This window comes from Cheilinus undulatus, linkage group 5 (assembly GCF_018320785.1).
Source record: "Cheilinus undulatus linkage group 5, ASM1832078v1, whole genome shotgun sequence".
Taxonomy (NCBI): Eukaryota; Metazoa; Chordata; class Actinopteri; order Labriformes; family Labridae; genus Cheilinus; species Cheilinus undulatus.
Genome location: NC_054869.1, coordinates 22,997,178 through 23,017,728, shown reverse-complemented (window position 1 = coordinate 23,017,728; position 20,551 = coordinate 22,997,178). Strand labels below are relative to the sequence as shown.

Below are 20,551 nucleotides of genomic sequence, written 5' to 3'. Positions count from 1 at the left end.
AATGTACTGATTTACAAAAAAAAAAAAAAAATGAAAAAATGGTAAAGCACATTATTATTTCTTGATTAATATGTCAAATTATAATTATTTACTTGCCAAATGATATTTTTAATGCTAAAATATAATTATTATTGTTATCCATGCATTTTTAAATTCACTGATTTACAACAAAACTGAAAAAATAGTAAAGCACATCATTATTTCTTGATTAATATGTCAAATTATAATTATTTACTTGCATTCCTGAACAGAAAAATGAGTTTTAGTGGTTGAATATTGTGTTTGATTAATTTCTGACTTCTCAGAGAAGCCCAGTGAGCCAGCTCAAATTTGGGTATAAAAAATTGAATTCAGTTTGAAATTCCTCATTCCTGTTCAAAATGGCAAAACGTGGAGAGCTCACTGAAAATGAAAGAGTCTGCATTAAAGCACTTCATGATGCTAGATGGTCTCTGAGACAGGTGGTCTAATAAATTTGTTAAGCACTGTAACTACATGAAGTCACGTAAAGCCCTGTTACCCTTGGCTTGGCTCTTCCGTGCTGGCACATCCTGTCAATTCAGGTGCAGCTATCTAACTACATCTAAATCTGCCTAATATCAACTCGACGTTCGACTAACATTAGATAGCATTTAGGAAACTAAACTACGCTACCACTAAAAGGAGTAGACTGATACTGAAAAGAGAAATAATGATGTTAATGGCTAATGTATGTAGCTGATACTGAACCCCATGCTGAGTTTCACAGCAGTGGTTTCACCACTGCTGTGCCCTGGCTGTGCTTCCACATCCACTCTATTACATTGTCTGTAACAGATGACTACTTTCACAATAATTAGTCTTCATTTTTTATTCTTCATCATCCTTTATTATCATCCCTGATAAGAAAATTGATGAGAAAATGGTTATCATTGTTAGCCGTTTTGAAAAATGGTTTCCATGGGCACCATGTTGAAAATTCAGGATGCATCCATATCCTGTTTTCTTTGGAATGCCTTTAGCTATAACTGTATCAAATTTCATGCTTGTATCACAAAGTGAACAATTGTGGTTATCTCCTCCACTAATCTCTTTCTCAAACAAGTGTATGTAAAAGTTCATTTCTTTACCTTTGATTTATTTCAGAAAGTTAAATTTCCACATATTCTAGATTTATCTTGTACAAAGTAAAATATTTCAAGACCTTTTCTTGTTTTAATCTTGATGATTATGGCCTACAGTTCACAGTATCTAAAATCAACTACCTCAGAACATTAGAATATTGTGGAAAAGTCAATTTTGCAAAGGTTCCCTGTGCCGTTATTCTCTCATTCTGGTTCAGGTCACACAACTGCAATTGTGGAGAAGACTGCTGACATGACTACTGTCCAGAGGACAATTCATGACCCCTCCAGGAGGACAATAATCCATATAAGGTTATGGCTGAAAGGGCAGGCTGGTCTCAGAGGCTGTATCAAAGCAAATACATGGAAAATTAAAGACATGTAAGGCAGACTTTACCATGATGCCCTTGGGTATAAATGTTTAAGATTTGTTTAAGTGTTCAGGGTAGTTTAGATTTTGCCTGTTGTACAGAGATCACTGTGCCATGAGTGAAGTTGTGAGCACTTCCTGAAAATGATGCAAAAATTTTTTTTTTTTTTTTTTTTTTTTTTTTTAAGTAGATCTGGCTGGATATTTTTAGCAGTCCAGGAGTATTTGAAATCAATACTTGACTAGAGTTTTATCTTACCTCTCCACTACTTCACTTAACCATTTTAAAAGTAGTTATGTCAAATGTGAAACTATTTGGTAGCCACTAAAATTATCATTTGATAATACAAAAAAAGCACAGTACAAAATGCTGGGAAAATAATGATGATTCCATTTTATTTTTTATTAAGAAAACATATACCATTTAATATATACTGTATATAGATGTATGAACTCCAAGTGTAGAATTTGATTGTTTTACAATACACATGATCAACTGGCCACAAAATAAAAAAATATTAGCTTAACAAATAAAGCAGCATCTGAATGAAAAAAGTGAATACATGTATAAATAAATAAATAATTTGGCAAATAAATGTTACAATAAATAAAATGTTTGTTTTTTCAGACAGCAGTTACAAAGAAACACCGATATTTAGGGCCAATCTAACCACAATCAAGAAGCAACACCTGAAGACGAACATACTCAAGTTGTAGGCAGATGAAAGTTTGAGACTAAGATCAACTTGAGTGCTAATTTAAGGGGCTAAAAATATATGAACTGTATGTCCTCATGAGTCAAAAATCTGCCTTACAACATAAAGTCATGCACAATTCATTCTAAACAGCCTTTGCCTTTCATTTTCATCTCCCTGTTTCATCCCTCTCAAGCTTCAAGTATCTGAGTGCGATGTGGAAGCCTTCATCATCTGTTCTCTCTTTTCATAATCATGCTCGAGCTGAAAATAACATTTAATGCAACAACCAGCTTCCAGACGTTACAAGACGAGAACCAAGGAGAGTAAACTACACAATTTTACAAAATATACAGTGAGTCACAACATAAAGAAAAAACTCAGGCTTGTTTTTTTAATATGAATGTCTACTCACACATCCATAAGTCACATAAATATAAGGATATGATTTCACACGTTCAAACATAATATAATCTGCATAAGTTTAACACATTTTTCTCTCAGTACAGTACAAGTCACACATAACAAATAAGACATAATATTTGGCTGAGAAGGCAGTTCTAGGACATTAAAACACTGTTTGATGCTAAATCACTGACATGATAATAAAAGCTAAATCCTTATTCTTATATTAATGTGGGTTTAAATACCAGAGGTTATATAATGGACAACATGCCAGTAAAATTAATCAGATCTTGGGGTGTTATTAAAGGAAATAAAACTTCTGACATTCAGTCTTTTATCGGGGGACATTATAAGGGCTGAACCCTGCTGATAAAATTCAGTTTTATCCTTTAAACTCTGACTATCAAAATAAGTATTACAAACAACCATCATTTATTTCTCTCATAAATATAGTCTCTGCTTGAGTTTGCTGTGAATTTTTTGGTTTAAAATGTGCCACTAAAAACCAGACTCATCTCAAAATAGTAAGTGCACTCAGATTTCAATGGACACTTGAGGGATTCCAGACAAAAATACCTAAAATTAAACTAATATTCTTTTAGATAGATTTGTTTTTCACGTGAACATACTGAGAAATATGAAGCACAATATTCTCACACAGCTGTTAACAACACAAACATCATTGTGGATACAGTTATAAGGCTCATAGCAGCAAACAGTGATTGTAAAGGCCTTGTGTCATGTCTGTGTGTGTTTGTGTGCGTGCTTCTATTTGTGTTACTTAAATGCTGCTACAGCTGTTCATCGACATTTGGAAGGAAAAAGAGGACGAACGGAGCCAATCACTTGTTCTCTATCAGCAGCTGCACCTTGCACACCAGATCTCTGGCCTGGGTCAGAATCTGCTTGATGTTGTGGTGTTCGGCCATTTCTGGAAGAAAAAGACAAACGTCACGTTACTTTTCGAATATAAACACACATGGAGCCCCTTTTAATCAAATGTTTGCTGAGTTAACCTAGCAAAGCTGATGGATTGGTCAGATTCAATGTCTGTCATCAGGCAGATCCCTCTCGCAAAGCTCTGATCTGAAACATTTGTGCCCAGTCTTAAAACTGGCAGATCATCCAGTGTCATTTAAAGAGAATAAGGTAGTAACTATGGACGTAAGCAGACTTTATTTATTTACTTATATAGCACGTTCAAAACAGCTTTCAGCTGACCAAAGTGCTTCCCACTTACAGCATAATAAGAAACAACCAAACAATACAGGAGATCATAGAAAAGACACAATAAAATGGCACAGAGTACACATTCACTGAGAGGAAAATGTAGCTCAGAATGGAGAAGTTTATAAGCAGTATCAAAAACCAAGGAAAACAGGTGGATTTTGAGCTTGGTCTTGAATGAATGCAAATGGATTGCACCTCTAATTTGAGGAGGCAGACGTGGACCTGCCACTGTAAAAGCACGGTCACCTCTGAGTTTGCGTTTGACTCTAGGGACAACCAGGAGAGACTGCTCAGAGGATCTGAGGGACCGGGTATATCAGATTAAAAGGTCCAATAAATAGGAGGGGGCTAAACCATGGAGAGATTTAAAATCCAGCAATAAAATTTTCAAATGTATTCTAAAATCAACTGGGAGCCAGTGAAGGGAGACGAGTACAGGGGTGATGTGCTGCTGTTTGTGTGTACTTGTTAAAATCTGGCTGCAGCGTTTTGCACATATTGCAGGCAAGACAAAGCGGACTGACTGACCCCAAAATAGAGGAAGTTACAGTAGTCAAGCTGAGACGTTATAAAAGTGTAGATAAGTTTTTCAGTGTCTGTAAAAGATAAAAATGGTTTCACTTTTGCTAAGGAACGTAATTGATAAAAGCAGCCTCTCACTACAGAATTTATGTGTTTGTCAAATTTAAAAGCAGTCAAAAATCACGCCAAGATTTTTGGTGGTTTAGTTGTGCTGAAAGCCAGTAAAAAGTGGCAGCTGGTGATGCAATTAGCTCAGATGTAGCTATAACATCAGTCTTCATCAGAACTGGACAACATTTCTTTATCAAAAGAAGTTCAGAGAGGTAGACCAAAAGCTTTTCTTGGTGGAAAAGATGTGTTTCCTCTTATCTTGACTGTCTTCGGCATGATTTTGATTCAACAACAGGCTCCACTGGCAGAGAACAATGATAATGGCTACCTGTTGAGCTCACACTAGGCAGTTGACTTACCATGGCTGTGCATGTTCACTATTGGCCTGTAATGAATGTGATGGACAGAACTTTCTTCAAAGGTTCTGCCCTTCACACACAGACTATGGGCAGCTGCTTAGATGGATGTGAAATAAATCCCATGCAATGATAAATGAAATAGTCTATCTGGCGTGTCAGGTTATAGTTGACTTACAGTCATTTTCAACTTACCAGAAGCTGCAATTTGCCATGAATGAAAGTAGTGCTCAGGAAATGTATCACTGTACTATAAAACAGTGACCAGGGGTGCTGGAAGCCTAGTGGCTGGGTCAGTTTGCCCTATGTGCAGAGGCTGTTGTCCTCAAAGGAAGGAGCCGGTTCAAATCTACAAATCATTCCCTACTCCTCTTCTCCCCACTTTCCAGCTCTGTGCACGGTCTCTCTAATAAAAGCATAAATGCCTAAAAATAAGTCTAAAATATCATAAAAAAATCAACTGGTTTCAAACATTTGAATCTCTCAAACAATCTGTATTGTGACTAGCATTTATTCACGTCAACTTCTGTTCCCTTGTTGCAAACATAACCAAAATATTTAGAGCCACTTCCTTTGTCATGCATGAAAAATCTTCAAATCATTTAATTTCTTTTCTATAATTTGCAGTTTTCTTGTCTTGTCGACACTCCAAAGCTGAGGTCCCAACAAAAGATAATTTAATATGTAGAATTAGAGGCACTTTTAATATGAGGAGAAGATTATGCATAGAGATTTAACCTAACCCTACATTACAATTTTAATTTAAAACAAATCAATCTAACAAAACCAGTGGATGCAATACTCCTTTTTTTAACCAGCAGAGGGCGCTATCACCTTTCAAGATCTATTGTTCATTGTCAATGCTGAAGAAGCATTTTGAAGATTGGAAAAGTGGAAAATACAAAAACAGCACACAAATATCACAAGAGGCTGATGAATGACACATTCAGCATTATGTGGCATGTAAAATGGTTCTACACTGCAGAGCTGGAGATACCAAATCCTAGTAATAAAATGTACTTGGAAGGAACACTGCTCATCTTAACGAGGGCAAAAGCCACAAAGATTACAATGTGGGAAGCTGATTTAAAGATTTGGGCTGATTACTAATATGTTTCAGCAAGCTATAATGACCCAACTCCTCAAAAATGTAAAAATATTCACATTTGGTGACAAATTTGAGAAAATTCAGTCTTTAAAAAGTATCGGTGCTTCAGTGAAAGGAACAAAGCCTGCAACTCTGTTTACTGATTAAGGTTTTCTCTGTTTGGGCTTTAGATGTTTTCATTTGATGTAGGGATCTGTTTCAAATTGTTTATGTTTTGAGAAAGGTTACAAAAAGGTATTTTTGTAAGATATTATCAGTTCCTTTTTTTAACTAGACAGCAGATAAGAGTAGAAAATGGTGAACAGTAACAGCCGTTTCAGATTGGGTGTGCCACAGCAGGATTTTCACTTCAGCATATTAACGAGTCAGGGCTGTAAGTCTGTCTGCTTGAGTGCTGCGTCTCACTCTCTGAGAGTAATCATCGTTATCATCATCGTTTACCTAGACCTAGAAAATTGTTATGGTTTCCCTAGTTTACAATGATTTTGAGTTACAAAATAAACAATTAAAACTATTGAAGCAAACAAAAAGAAAACTTTACTCAGAGAAAAAGATCCCACTGAAGTGAAATTATTTGATTTAATCGACTCAAACTGTCTCAGAGAAATGAAAGGTTAACTTAAGAGTGTGTTGTAAAAGATTCCACGTATGGAGCACAAAGTCAAAAGTGGAATTTCCAAATTCAAAGTAAACCCGCGGGACTTGAAGCATTAGACATTCAGTACGGCGAGTTTTGTAATGCCCAGCACAGCAAAGACTTTACAAAAGATGGTGCACGTCCAATAAGGGATAGATAAAAAGCTACACCTCTGTGCCAGAGACCGTTAACCAACTTTGTCATATGGACCACAATAATGAGTGTATTAAGCATTTCCAGTAATAAATCTAAGGGCAAAGTGATAAACTGAGTCAAGGGACTTGAGAGTGGAAGCAGCAGCATGTCTTCAGTAGACAGTATTGCCATAGTCTAGCACTACCATAAAGACTGCCTCTATAACATTGTTTTCAAATTAAAAGAGAAGTTAGAACCGTTTCCAAGTTTCTGTACTAGATACCCAGTTTCTGATGAAGTTTGCTGAAAGGGTAATCGACATGGCATTTAAATGTAATTGTTTCATCCAGCCAAATTCTGAAATATTTATAAATTGATACTCTCGCAATTTTAGTACCATCTAGAGTTGACAGTCAAGAGTCTGGGCAGAAAACATAATGGTTTTCTTTTCTGCAACAAAAAAACATGGGCTTAAGGCCCACAGGAGTATTTTGAAGGGTATTAAAAGAAAGTTGTAATTTTTCAACAACAAGCAATAGAGAATCAACAAAATAATAAAAAGTCATATCATGTGCATAGAGATGGATATAAGTGTAAGTGTCATTAATAAGGGAGACAATATTGTTGATATTAATTGTAACCAAGGCATGGCCCAGAACAGACCCCTGTGTAACATCTTTCGTAATGGCAAAAACTCAGACTGCATATTACCAGCCTTTACACACAGTAAACTATCACAACAGTAATTCTGGAACCATAAACAAGCCATGGAGTCTACGCCAACACTACTGAGTGTCTAAATGAGAAGACCAAGGTTAACCATGTTAAAAGCTTTTGACAGATCAATTAAAACAGCAGCACTATACTTCTTCCTGTCTATGATACAATATCATAAAAAACTACTGTAACAGTAGAGATGGTTTTATGCATGGGTCTAAAACCGAACTAGAATTTGTCACTGAATAAATTAACATCACGGGTACACTTCTGGTTTGTGCCTTTCAAACTAAAAACCTGCTTTGAAATTTCTGTGGAGAAATTCACCTCGTTTAGACAGAATGCTTTTATTCAGAATCTTTCATGACTCAGGCGATACTATGAAGCAAGTCACTTGCAGGGGGATTTACTGAGGTAAAACTTAAAAAGAGGCCAGGGCTGTGACAGATGCAATCGACATACAGCACACACATACCTAGAATGAAGGGCCTGTTTCACATGCCTCAGCTGTCACGCAGCAAGCTCGCAACCAGTCTGAAACAGCCATGAGTGACCAATGACATACAGGAAAGGAGACGTAGGTCGGACTTAAGCACAAGGTGCCTGCTTGGAGGACTAAAGCCTCTGTTCATGGGATGCTAACAAATTGTCAGGACATTGGTGCTTTTGTCTCATGTTTTTATATAAATTAGGAAAGTGTAAAAAGAGACAACCTAGTTTTGTGAACCCAGTATCATGATACGGATTGTTTCCTGGGATGAATGTATGATTTCATCCTTATTTGTGTATAAATAGGGATGCTTTACCATTGAAGAACTTAATTATGTCAGTGAAGTCCATGTTGTTCTCCAGGATGATGTCCCTGTAGATCTCCACCAGTGCCAAAGCAATGAAGAGGACAAAGTGACTGGAGGAGACGTTCTTTGCCGCCCAGATTGTTTCCCACACTGCAAATACGTCGTCATAGACCAGCTCTGAAAGACAGGACACACAAAGGAACAGGAGAGAAAGTACGTCAGTGTCTGGAGACGCGGATGGGAGCTGCAGGAAGCCGCATTATCAGCAAAGAGAGATAAGAGTGGGAGCAGGTGTTTGTTGGGGTGTGAGAGAGACTAAGCTGAGATACAGTGGTGAGAAAATTCACAGAACACAAAAGCCGTAGCTGGTTCTTCAAGTATAAAGCAGAATTATTACAAGTCTTTTCATGCACTCACAGTCTGTGTCAATTATTCTGTAAGTAACTTGCAGAGCAGTTTTCCAGAAATAATGCTGATTTCTAAATCCTTACCAAGCCTCAATAACTGCCTTTCTTGTTAAGAAACAGGTTTGGCATTTCATCTAAAAACAGGGTTCAAAGAGGAGTGAATCTCTCACTCCTCTAATTGGCACCAACACTTTGACACTGAGCCTTTACTCTACCTCGCTTGAAGTCGAGGAGGAACCAGCGGTAGCAGAAGTAGAAGTGGGTGTAGTCTCCATTCTGGTGCATTAGCTCAAACAGCTCAGAATCCAAGATCTTTATAGAGAAAGTATCACAGAAGATTCAGGGGGAGATATAATGAGACTGCTGGCGTTTGTGGGTTGTGCATGGATTTAGTTGTATCTAACAGCTACTTTATTTGGGATGTTTCACCTGGATTAAGGAGCGCATGTTGGCAAAGTGAGTGTCCATGGCCCCTCCATGTGGAAAGTTCTGATTCATTCGCTTCATGAGCTCTGTGAAGCAGCTGAAGGCTAGAGCCTCTGAGTGGAGCAAACACAGAGAGGAAGCAGGAGTGAGAAAGTGAGTGGGCAAACTGTCCTCTGTTGTTTCACAAATAACTGTATAAAAAATACACCAAATGTCAGAGTGGAGGGGAAAAAAGACATGATTCAGAGTTGACTCACCATCATCCAGAATGACTAGAAGAGGAGCGAGCAGATCACACATGCCTTGCACGTAACCGATGTCAAGGTGCCTCCAGATGTAGCTGAAAATATGCAACCGAGATATGTGAACTTGATTGTTTTCTACCTGCACATCTGAGTCACACTGCTGTCAAGGTTATTTGACTTTTTTCTTCAACACTAAGAATACACTTTTTAAAAACAGGATTCAGTATTTCAAAATAAACCGCAATTCGAAAACTTCAGTGATTCACAGTCTCAGGTGTGAAAAAGTATTTGTTTTAGGTTATAGGAAGTCCTGGTGGTGAAGTAAAGAGGGGCAGAGTTTTGTAAGAAATCTATACATTTTTCACATTTAACAAATCCTGTTAAGCGATCAACATCAGCTTGGTTAGTCCCTCAACCTTTCTTAAAACTTTTAACATGTGCCATATACAGACTGATGTTTTAAATTGGTAGTTAGTTTTCTGAAGCAGCTAAGAACTGTAGTTTATATAAAATGATGCTCAACATGCCTTTAGTAGGAATTAAGTATACTGTAGCTATGAAATGACACACATTTAAAAGTGCATATTGGAGGGATGCAAAACACTACAGCAGCAGGCATTTTAATATAAAGAAAAACAAAATTTTAAAAAGCTGCTATATGAACTGCTTCAAAAGGACATTTGATGTCACAACCGTTAAATCTATTCTGCCCCTTTGAAAGCCTAATCAGTCATTTCTATAAACATCTATTCAGCAGCATTTCACACTTTTGAACCCTCTGGCAGCAAATCACCTGCACATGATGTTGCGCAGTTTCTCCAGGTTTGCAGGAGTAAAGTACCAGTAGTTTCTGTCACAGCGCTGAACATCCTTATCAATGCGGTGCAGATTTAATGTGTACAGGTCCAAAAGCTCTTGCTGAAACAGAAAAACAATAAATCAATAATACCACGACTGCATTCATTTGAAAGTAAATCAATTTGAACTTGAGAATATGCGTGCATACAGAGAAGGTGCACTCAGCAGATCCTTGATGCGTTGCTTCATTCTTGGTGATTTCTGACCCGGCCAGAGAGTCAAACTGAGGGTAGAGACTCTCCATCTCTGGCTCCTCTGACAGGATGGACTCCGTGCCCTCTGGACTGGGCTTCTCCTGCTGCTCCTGGCGATCCGTGTTTGGGGCCGAGTCCTCAGAAAGAGGACAATGTCCCTTCCTGCTCCAAGGCACCATGGAAACTTTGGCTGTGGGGATCTCCTCCATCTCTATGGCCGAGGGAGACTCATCAGATTCAGTCATGACCTGAGCCTCGTCTATCTGGGAGCTGAGGTAAGCTTCCCTTGCCCTGGATACACTGGTGTCTGCTGGGAAAATGAGGCTCTTTTCAACTTCAGAGGCTTCTACAGACGTACTTTCTTTGCATTCCACCACAGAAACCTCTTGTGATTTGCTTGTATTTGATTGGTCCATTTCCTTTGTTATTTCCACAATGGTTTCTGCGCTTTTCTTTGATGTTTCCTCTGCATATTTTTCCTGCTCACTGAGTTCTCCAACTATTTCTGCTGCAGCTGCTGATACCATCAAAGTGTTCTCATTGGACTGTCCTTTTTGTGCTTCCTCTGACTCTAAAGATTTAACTCCTTTGAAGTCTTTTTCTTCTTCTGTTTTAATTACCTCACACTCCTCACTAATTTGTTGTGTTTTGAGAGGTGGTCTTGTCTCTTTGTTGGCCTCTACAAGCCCTTCTTCAAAGGGTTGGATCACATTCTCACCTGTCACCTCACTGCTGGTATTTTCTGCTGTTTCAGTCGCATCAGCTCCTTTCTCCTCCCTCTCCTCCTGTTTGTCCTTCCCTTTACCTTTACCCCTGCTGTCCATTTCCTCTGTCAGACTTTCACTTTCTACCCCTCCAGGTTTGACAGTTGCAGATCTCTGGCTCAGATCAGGTGCAGCGCTGTCCTCTGTGCTGAGGGAGCCGTCTGACAGCCCTGAGGTGACAGAGAAGTTCCGGGAGGAGGGATGTCCAGAGTCAGGAGAGCTGGTCCCGTTCTGCAGAGCCCCGTTTGGCATCTTTGGCACCTGTTTGGCCTCCTCGCTCTTGGGCTCCATCTCAATCTGGTCCACCTCCTCTACGGACTCAAACACCTGAAAGAACAAGCCAAAGGGAAGCAGGCTACTCCAGGGGAAGGGATGGGAGGATGTGAAGAACTAGCAGGAGAAAGTGCAGGGGCGAGGAGTAATGGTTCAAAAGGTTAAGATCACGGGTGTTACTTTAGCAACGTAGTGAGAGATGTGTTAGAAAAGATCATGTGGTGATTTTAAGAAACCATATCAAAAGGGATGCCTGGCTTGAACAAAAGACTATCATTAGATACATGGCAAGGATATTTTTAGTCTGTAACAGAGAGAGGATTTGATACCTGTGTGCTGCTGCTGGAGTCACTCTGGAGGCGAGCCAGACTCTGCCGGTCTGAACTCTGGGAGGACTGTGACTGAATAATAAAAGCATTTAGGTCAAAATGTTACTATATTAAATCTATTTTCAATATATATACTTATTGCTTTGTGGGCACACACTGTGCTTATATTAAATTGGAATTCTGGTGCTTCTGCACTTCAGTAGAGTTGCAATCAAAGTTTATGCATCAAGCCCACAAGATTTTAAAATCAGTAATTCACAAAAAAGGGAAAATAATGTAAAGGTAGTGTGGATTGTAATTAATTAGAACAGCCCCTATCTTGAAAAATGAGCATTATTTAAAAAAAAACAATTTATTAAACTTTAAATACTGTGATTTTTTCCTGCAAAAAATACTGATTAAGAAACAAAATAACAGCATATCAGATTACAGTGATGAAACATTTCTGTGCACAAAGTTTCTACAGGTATAAGAAGACTTTCCTGCCTCACCTCACTGCTGACAGTTGAGTCATGGTGGACCATCTTTTGACTGGTGCTATCCATGCTTGCTCCAGAGGAGCACTTTGCTAATGCTGCAGCATGCTGCTCCTTCTCTCGCTGCTTGATGATCTCCTCACAGCTAAGCCACTCCTGCATGGTCTGCTGGTAGCACACGCGGACTTGCTCATCCACCTGCACAGAGACATCCAGGGTCTGTTATCTGAATGTAAAGTACTCTTAAAGTAAAAAGTCACAATCATGAAAATTGACAAACCTCCTTCCTCTCCTCCTCCAACATCCCAAACTGATAATGACCCAGCAGAAAAGGCCACACCTCTTTACGCAGCGAGGCTTCAACACCACCAAAGTAGACCAGGCGAAGCAGCTCCTTCTCTTCATACGCCTAAAGACATCAGAAATGTTGTCTGTCAACTCAGTATCAGTATTTCCCCCCATGATTTTAACAGAGAAAACATCTTTGGAGCATCAAAAAGCATGGCAGCCTGTCACCACTTCTACTGTGTCAGTGCAAGTCATGATTAAAACATCTTAGAGAGTGGCAGATGTTGGAAACTGTAGGCACGACTGACTCTCCCAGCTGTCATTCTACATTTATGTGCTCATTACTTACAATCAACCTCACAGGAAGATAACTGAAAGTTGCCTTCAGATATTGTTTAAGTCCTAATCAGACATATTAGTCTGGATGATGCTCATCCAGTAAACTACTCATGTGAATGTATTAGATGGGTTAATGCGCTCTCCTCTATGTAGGTCTCAGTTTGATACATGCTGTTGTGGGTTTCATAGTGTAACTAAAAAAAATAATTAATAAGTGGAGTAATGATTTAGATAAAGATCTGCTCACTGTGAGGAGCATTTCAAAGCTCTTGAAATTTATTAAATCAGTCCTTTATTTCCATATCAGTAATTTTGTGGGGTTTTGTTCTAAATGAGCATTTGGATGAAGTACAAAGGTGAATGGTTTCACGTCAATCATCAATCTCTCAACAACTATACTATTAAAGAGAGTTTGATTGGTTGTCAAAAGCTTCTCACTCATTTAATCCTGGTGAACGCAGCCCCAACTCAGACTCATGAGAACTTGCTATCACTGTGTGATAGCTGCCCAGGCTTAATTTACACATTTGGCTCAGTTATACTATAAACACATGTAGGTGATGAAGACGTGCCAAGTGACTAGAGGGCTGAGTGTGAAGCAGACACTGTTGTGTCTCTGTTTACTCTGAGCATCTTATAGCACAGTCATTGCTATTTAAACTAAAAACACAACCTGTGAAAAAAAGGACAGTATTGAAGATAGTAATGAAAATTACAGATGCTCTGGCCCACAGTTGATTCATGCTATTTGGTGTTATTTGGATTTCAACATCAAACAGCTAAGTTTGGGTAGTCTGATGACCTGCACTCTGAATGAAGGTGAGACATTGCCGATGCATTATCCTGTATGTTGCAGACCTTTATTTTAGATAAATGTATTTCAGCATTAAAAAGTAGCATACAGTTTGCAAACATAAAAATGAAACTGTCGATTTTAAACTTTAGGATGATGGAGTTTGATATTTATAGAAATGTCATTTGTTAGAGGTATAAACAAACAGTCTGGCTTTACTTCTCCACCTCAACATCTATGTCCCCAGTAACCCTTTGCCTCCAAAATGTAAAAATGCACAGGTCTGAATTTCAAGTTTTACTGTTTGGTTTGCTTTTTTTAAAATCACATACTTGGCTTGGGAAGCAGCATATGCTGAATTCAGGCCCTGCTTTGGCCATGGTTGATAGATGTATCTAAAATTGAAGCAAAATTTTGCTCTTGCATTGTCAACATTATCAACAAGATTTTAAAGAAGATGAGATATATCATTTGATTTGTCACTTGGGTTATCAGTGGACCTGACAGTAACTTTTATTTCATTTTTTCTATTATCAATCTACACTCATCACCCTGTGTGACAAAGTGAAAACAGAATAAAAAAAACGTTGAAAAAGTAAAAAAAAAAAAAAACTAAACTAACTAAAATATCACATTGACATAGGTATTCAGAGCCTTTGCAAAAACACTTTAAATTTAGCTCAGGTTCCTCTCATTTCTCTGGATCTTTGCTGAGATGTTTCTATACCCTGACTGGAGTCCACCTGTGGTAAAATAAATTGATTGCATATCATCTGGAAAGGCACACACCTCTTTATAGAAGTCCTCATAGCTGTCAATGCACATCAGAGCAAAAACCCAAACCATGTGGTCAAAGGAACTGACCACAGGTGACCAACTGACCAAAGGAACCTCCATGACTCTCAAATGGAAGAAGTTTGGCACAGTCAAGACTCTTCCAAGAACTGGTTGCTGGGCCAAATGAGGGATTGTGGGAGAAGAGAACCCAATGGTCACTCTGAGTTCTAGAGGTCCTGTGTGTATGCTTTTTGCACTAAGAAGAGGCGTCCAACTAGCCACTCTGCCATAAGCCAATATCTGATATCCATCGTCAGCTGTGAGGCCTTCTATAGAGAGGTGTGTGCCTAGAGCTGGGCAATTAATCTAAAAATAATCAAAAACGACATTTAGAGCCTCTAACTGACATAAACCTGCCTTGTCAATTGCTTCCATTTTTTCCCTTGTTATTCTCTATCCACTGATGCACCACCCCCTTAAAAACAAACTGCTGGCTGTGTAGTCACGTGATAGGCAGGCAGGTGTCAGGCATGTAGCCTGCTGGAAACCCAAGAGAAGAAGTACTAGTCATGTGACAGCATCCCATCCAGTCCACTAGAACTCAAACACGGAGTCGACTGCAACGTAAGCGCCAAAGTTATTTTCTACTTTTTATACAATGGTATAAAAATAATTCTTTTGTTAGCAAGGAATATAGCTGTGTATTTTCTACTTTTCTTGGAAAATTTGACTTTTGACATAAAACATTCTTATTTCAGCTGATGTGTGTTTTGGTTTAAATTGTTTCAATAAATAACCATAAATTTTTGATCTGTGCATGTTCCTTTCAGTTATCATTTCTAAAATTACACAAATATTAACAATAAAAACAGAGTCGGAGGTTGGGGGTGGAATAATCATTCATTAATCATAATCGAGGTCAAAAGTCCAATTAATCGTGATTTTGATTTTTGCCATAATCGCCCAATTATATGAATAATTGAATGAATGATTTTAAAAATGTCTTTTTTCAACTGCAGTATCAGCTGCAACATAACAGTGATAAAAGCATTTTCAATCATGCAGCACCCCTCAGCAGAAATATACCTAAGTAGTAAACAGGTTCAGATATAATAGCAAACATTCAAAAAGTTCAGAAGTTAATTTCTGTATCTTTGCATCTTGTTGGGCAAAACATACAAAATCTACATGCTAGGAATCATCAAACAATTATCCCATCAAATTATTCTGTTAAAAACAACAGTTATGAGGAAAGAATTGTAAGCAGCATAAAACAAGTAAATTTGTTTCTCAATCATCAGAACAGGCTCTCTATGGCTGCAGGTAAAAAACTGGTGATGTGGACTCTGAGACTGACAGAACCATTGGTTCATGCACACTTTTCTGAGACTAATGGTGGAAGCCACATAATTAGCAGTGGATGAATATGGATGAGACGAATCAGTGACGGACTGAAGGGAAAGCCCTGGAGCGTGCGTGTATGTGTGGTAAGCATGCTGTCAACAGTCACACATGTGATGTTTGTGTTGCAGTACTGAGAGACAAGTGATGCTTACTGTGCAGTCCTGGAGGAACGTCTGCCACACGTCTGTTGTGAGCCCTTTGCAGGCATCGCGAGGCACGTCGGGGGCCACAATGGTGTGATTGACCAGAGCGGAGAGGTGTGTACGCACAGTGGACAGGTGACGACAGTATGCCAGCCCTGGTAGACAACACAGTTAATCACTCAGTGCCTCTGCAGATGCTAGTGATCATCAGAGTGAAGATAACATGTACTACTTCCAGATACGTTAATAGTAAAGTGAAGACATATGAATGTTTGCTTTTTGTGTACACAATAAGAAACCACATACAGCCATAGAACGCCCGAGAGATGATCTGATACTTCATATTGTCGCAGAGCAGCTTCAGAGGAGTCCTGCAGGAGGAAACGCATCTATATTAATTTCCTTTTATTAAGAAGTCATTCAAGTAAACCTCTGGTGAATTATGTTATTCAGAATTTTCTGAATGTATGAAATAGTGTTGAATGTAGAGATTATAGCAGTGCTGTGGCTAGCCTTTTATCATCAAATGTTAACCCACTGTGCTGCTGTATGGAATTAATTAGCCCAGTGGTATGCCTTTTGAACCATTTCCCTGCCTTGCTTATCATCTCATTTTCTCGACACATTCTCATTACAGCAAGCTGAATGTCACATAATCCTCTCCCGGGTAACTGAGAGGTTAATTTTTCTGTGTTTAGAATTTATGGTTGGCACAACTGGATGTCAGGTGATTCTTCTGTGTCTCTGCAGGCTTCAGCTGTTGTTCCTGTCACGACTTAACGCAGTTTAGTCGAGCTTGAAAATCGTTAATCACCCACCTCTCATGGTTGCACCCCTTGGGTGTTGATCCATCTGAGAAGCTGCCCTGAGAACAAGAGGAACACGAAGCCTTCCTGAGAGTTGGGTGCCACATCGTAGCTCCCTGATCCATCAAGTCTGGAGGAGTCACTGCAACAGTTGTGCACACAAACACAGACAAGCATCGTCACTAACAAAGCATTACACTACTCAGGCTCTCAGGAATAATTTCATTCATACTTGGATTAAATTAACCAAACAGAAGGATTTCACATAATCAAAATGATGAAGATCACATTTCATTTGCTGAAAGCACTTCAGAGAACAATTTATGTTTGATTCTTGTTGAAGCAAAGGCAAAGCATACAAGCAAAGCACTCATGTTGGCATTAATGCATCATTTGATAGCATGAAGCTGTCCACTTAAATTACATTTTTATAGAGAGGAAGATGAACCAGAGCAGGAGATTCTCTCAGACAAGGAGTTGCATATGATCAGTCAGTCATCCACCCATTGGCTGTTAAAAGGTTACAGCAATGTAATGTGGTAAAAAGTCGTGACACAAGGGTGCACAGGGTGGGAGGGGCTTTAATGATGCGAAACATCAATAAAGTTAGCCAAAGGCACAGGCCGGGCCAGGAGGATATTAGATGCTGTGAATTTAAGCAAGGCATGCTGACAGACAGACAAATGAGGTGTGACAGTGTTACAGCTGCTTCCTGTGAGTGAGGGGGATTCGTCAGGACAGGTGCAGGACCTCTTGGGTACAACCACGTTCCCTGTTTGGATGCGGGACTGTCCACTCATATGAGGGAAAAGGGAGGAAGTCAGATGAGTGTAATGCGGATGGGTGACAGTTACTGGAACAAACAATGAGGAGCATTTACAAACAGAAGCAACCCATGTTTTTCATATTCATTAGATTCTCTGGAGGGGATCTCACCAAACTCTGACTGGCTGTTTGGAAACAGGATGCGGAAGACGTAGTCTGTGGCCTCGTCCTCCTCCTTATCTGAGACCGAGTCTGAGGATACAGATCCCTGAGGGACTCTCTTCTTTAGTTTAGGAAACACCTTTCCCTGTGATGAGAATATTGCTAGTATTAAAACAGATCTGGCAAAAAAAAATCCTCACTCATCAAAGCACAGCCCAGCCTTCCACGTGGTTTAGAGATGAGTGTCTGCATGCTTAAGAGGGTGAACACGCGTGGGTGGTTTAGCTGCAGATACAATGCTATTCACAGCCTTACAACACATCCATTCATTAAAGTAGGCACTTACTGTGCAGAGCTGCAGAGAAAACATTAAGCCACGCATTCATCAGCATCACTGACTTCACAATTACAACCAGGCAGCACATCTGCATCAGTGCAACAAATGAGCTTTTTTATCGATTTATTGATCAGATTTAGCTAATTTTTTCCTCAAAGATGCATCATGAGGATCAAGTATGATCTGGATCTGAAGCAAGGAAGTGACCCCAGAGAAAGCCCATTGTTGCTGACCTTTCCCCTCTGAGACCAGAGCGGAGGATCAAGCTGGCCGTGAGGAAGCAAGCCATTCTCCAGGCAGGAGAGGAACTGAAGCAGGTGGCCTCCCCTGGGGAAGCGAAGTGGAGGTCTTTGGATTCCATCCTGACTGACCAGCACCACCGTCCCTCCACTGTCCACTACAGGAGACATACAGGAGATCATTTCTTTTTGTAATTAATCATAATGAGAGTAGAAAAATAAATCAAGTTTAAACAACAGTAGATGTTTGCATAGACCCACCTTGCTGATGACAGTGCAAGTAAACTATCTCCTCAAGAGGAATTGTCATAGCATAGTCCCAGTAGACACTAAAACAGGAAATCAGACAGTCAGTAAAACAACCAGCTGGCTTACTTTTAACATAACAGGTGCATCAAACACCAAGAGTGAACAACAAATCCTTAAGGAGCATTTACAAATTATGTGTGAGAGTCAAACTCTCAAAGATAATTAATTTAATGACTGGGAGAGAAAATAGTCACAAGCCTGCACACACAGTAGCAGCTAATGCAAAAATCAATTTTTGGTTAGAGGATCTATACAAAAGCACAGGAACATAACACGGTTTGCTAGTTTGAGAGATGCCTGCCAGTGACTCCCATCAATAAACCATCTGCTGTTGTGCTGAAAAATAAACCACACTAGATCAGCTGCACACTGAGCCACACACAGCATTCACAACATTTATCTAGCTACACCTGACTGTTAACACAAACCGCGAAAAGATGCAATACATAAATAATGCAGAATGTTTACTAGTTATTATTATATTGGTTCAAGAAGAATTAGCAGCTTTTTAGGTGCATAATCAGCATAAATTGCATTTCATTTTGAGCTGAGTCATTCTTCACCTGCGCTCATAGTCCAAGTCCCCAACTGAGCCGTTCATTAGCTGATTCGGTGTCCACTTCAGGGTCATGATGTCAGCGTTCTGGTGTAGAGAAAGATAGCCTGGGACAGCTTCCATGTCATCCCTCTGAAAAGGGAGTGGAAGGATGTTTTTTAAATTGAAGCAAGAAAACAACAGTTTTCATAAGCCTAGATAGGACTGATGTATTAGTGGAGAAGGCATATACATGCCCAGAGAGTCTTTACATTCATCTCATGTCCTTGTTTATTCTATCAGAGTAATTTTTAGTGTTTAAGGCTGGGAGAATATTTTAAAGGTATTTCATCATACAGTTCTTGCAGCATACACAGAAAAAATAATTAAAACATGAATCATTTGCTGAGAGGAGTTTAAAGAACTCTAATGCAGCTTTCTCAGATGAATAGCATGAAAACACAAATACTGAGTAGCCTTTAAGTCAGGGCTTTAATTTTCAAAAACAAATTCCTCTGTTTAAAATGATTCTACTTGGGTGTTACATTAGTTTTAAGTGTCAGAAAGAAGAAAAGACCATTATCACAAAGGTTCTTTCTTTAGAGTGTTGAGCAAACTTGGTCATAAGCTGCAAAACTTTCAAACTTTTAAAACTAGAGTGTCATATTAATATTCAAGAGTGGAAAAAAATGAATCAGTCAGTTACCGGTTGTACAAGCACATTGTTTTTGCCAAACAGCAGGGTCACCCTGTTGTTTTGATGCAGGGACTCCACGTATTCACGAGCTGATGGTGAAGGGGAAGGGCGCTCATCCATGCTGCTGCTGGAGTGCCGCTTCTGGATCTGCACAAATATGTCAAATCGGATAACAAACATTGTAAACCGGTGCTAAACTCATGACTGTCTTTGCATAACAGATTACAGCCTACCTGTCAGAGTACACTTCTTCAAATGACTAATATAGCATTCACTCATGTGCACCAATGCATCTCTCCTTTATCCTGATCAAAAGGATGACTCTACTCTTGCATACTTACACACAAAACAACACAACAGTTGAAGTTTTGTTGTGTTTTAAGTCAAGTTATATTGGTTCACTAATAACCTGAAGACTCAGTATGGGTGAATGTCTCAGATACACTCTGTTCTTTTCCTGGGACGTGCTGTGCTTCATTACACCCAGTCATCTTAGTGGGTTCACAGTGGTCTGACAGGCAGCAACTCGTTGACATGGTTCGTCTTTGTGCTCAATTCAAAGTCGTTGCTTAGATCTGATTGTTTTTGTCTGTTCCCCTTTTCTTTTTTGAAATGTGGTCTTTAAAGCTGCTGTAAGCGATTCATTTTTATTATCATATGCCCACAAAAACAACACAACCCATCAGGGTCTTGTTATTAAAGCCATCTAACAGAATAACACACTTCTGCAATGCCTCCTCGCGCTACACTCCCACTTGGGGAAAACCAGCAAGGGACGATGCTCCAGCCAATGAGGAGG

General features: G+C 39.3%; 1 protein-coding gene across 6 annotated transcripts in view; it reads right to left on the bottom strand.

The window, feature by feature from the left end:
- Positions 1–1,843: 1,843 nt before the first annotated feature.
- The window catches only part of sgsm1a (small G protein signaling modulator 1a), a 50,652-nt gene continuing 31,944 nt past the window's right edge, over positions 1,844–20,551 (bottom strand). For 2 of the 6 annotated variants that reach the window (XM_041787646.1, XM_041787647.1), the window contains 19 exons: positions 19,762–19,899; positions 19,084–19,208; positions 18,473–18,540; positions 18,206–18,369; positions 17,645–17,780; positions 17,412–17,561; positions 16,721–16,850; positions 16,209–16,273; positions 15,912–16,057; positions 12,439–12,567; positions 12,174–12,356; positions 11,683–11,754; positions 10,271–11,470; positions 10,058–10,182; positions 9,277–9,359; positions 9,023–9,132; positions 8,809–8,905; positions 8,196–8,363; positions 1,844–3,504 (listed from right to left, as the gene is read on the bottom strand). In XM_041787646.1, the coding sequence (XP_041643580.1) occupies positions 3,416–3,504; positions 8,196–8,363; positions 8,809–8,905; positions 9,023–9,132; positions 9,277–9,359; positions 10,058–10,182; positions 10,271–11,470; positions 11,683–11,754; positions 12,174–12,356; positions 12,439–12,567; positions 15,912–16,057; positions 16,209–16,273; positions 16,721–16,850; positions 17,412–17,561; positions 17,645–17,780; positions 18,206–18,369; positions 18,473–18,540; positions 19,084–19,208; positions 19,762–19,899 (3,378 nt within the window). In that variant the 3' untranslated portion in view covers positions 1,844–3,415. The remainder of the gene's footprint in view (positions 3,505–8,195; positions 8,364–8,808; positions 8,906–9,022; positions 9,133–9,276; positions 9,360–10,057; positions 10,183–10,270; positions 11,471–11,682; positions 11,755–12,173; positions 12,357–12,438; positions 12,568–15,911; positions 16,058–16,208; positions 16,274–16,720; positions 16,851–17,411; positions 17,562–17,644; positions 17,781–18,205; positions 18,370–18,472; positions 18,541–19,083; positions 19,209–19,761; positions 19,900–20,551) is intronic. The other 4 variants (XM_041787648.1, XM_041787651.1, XM_041787649.1 and 1 more) reach the window with 4 other exon arrangements.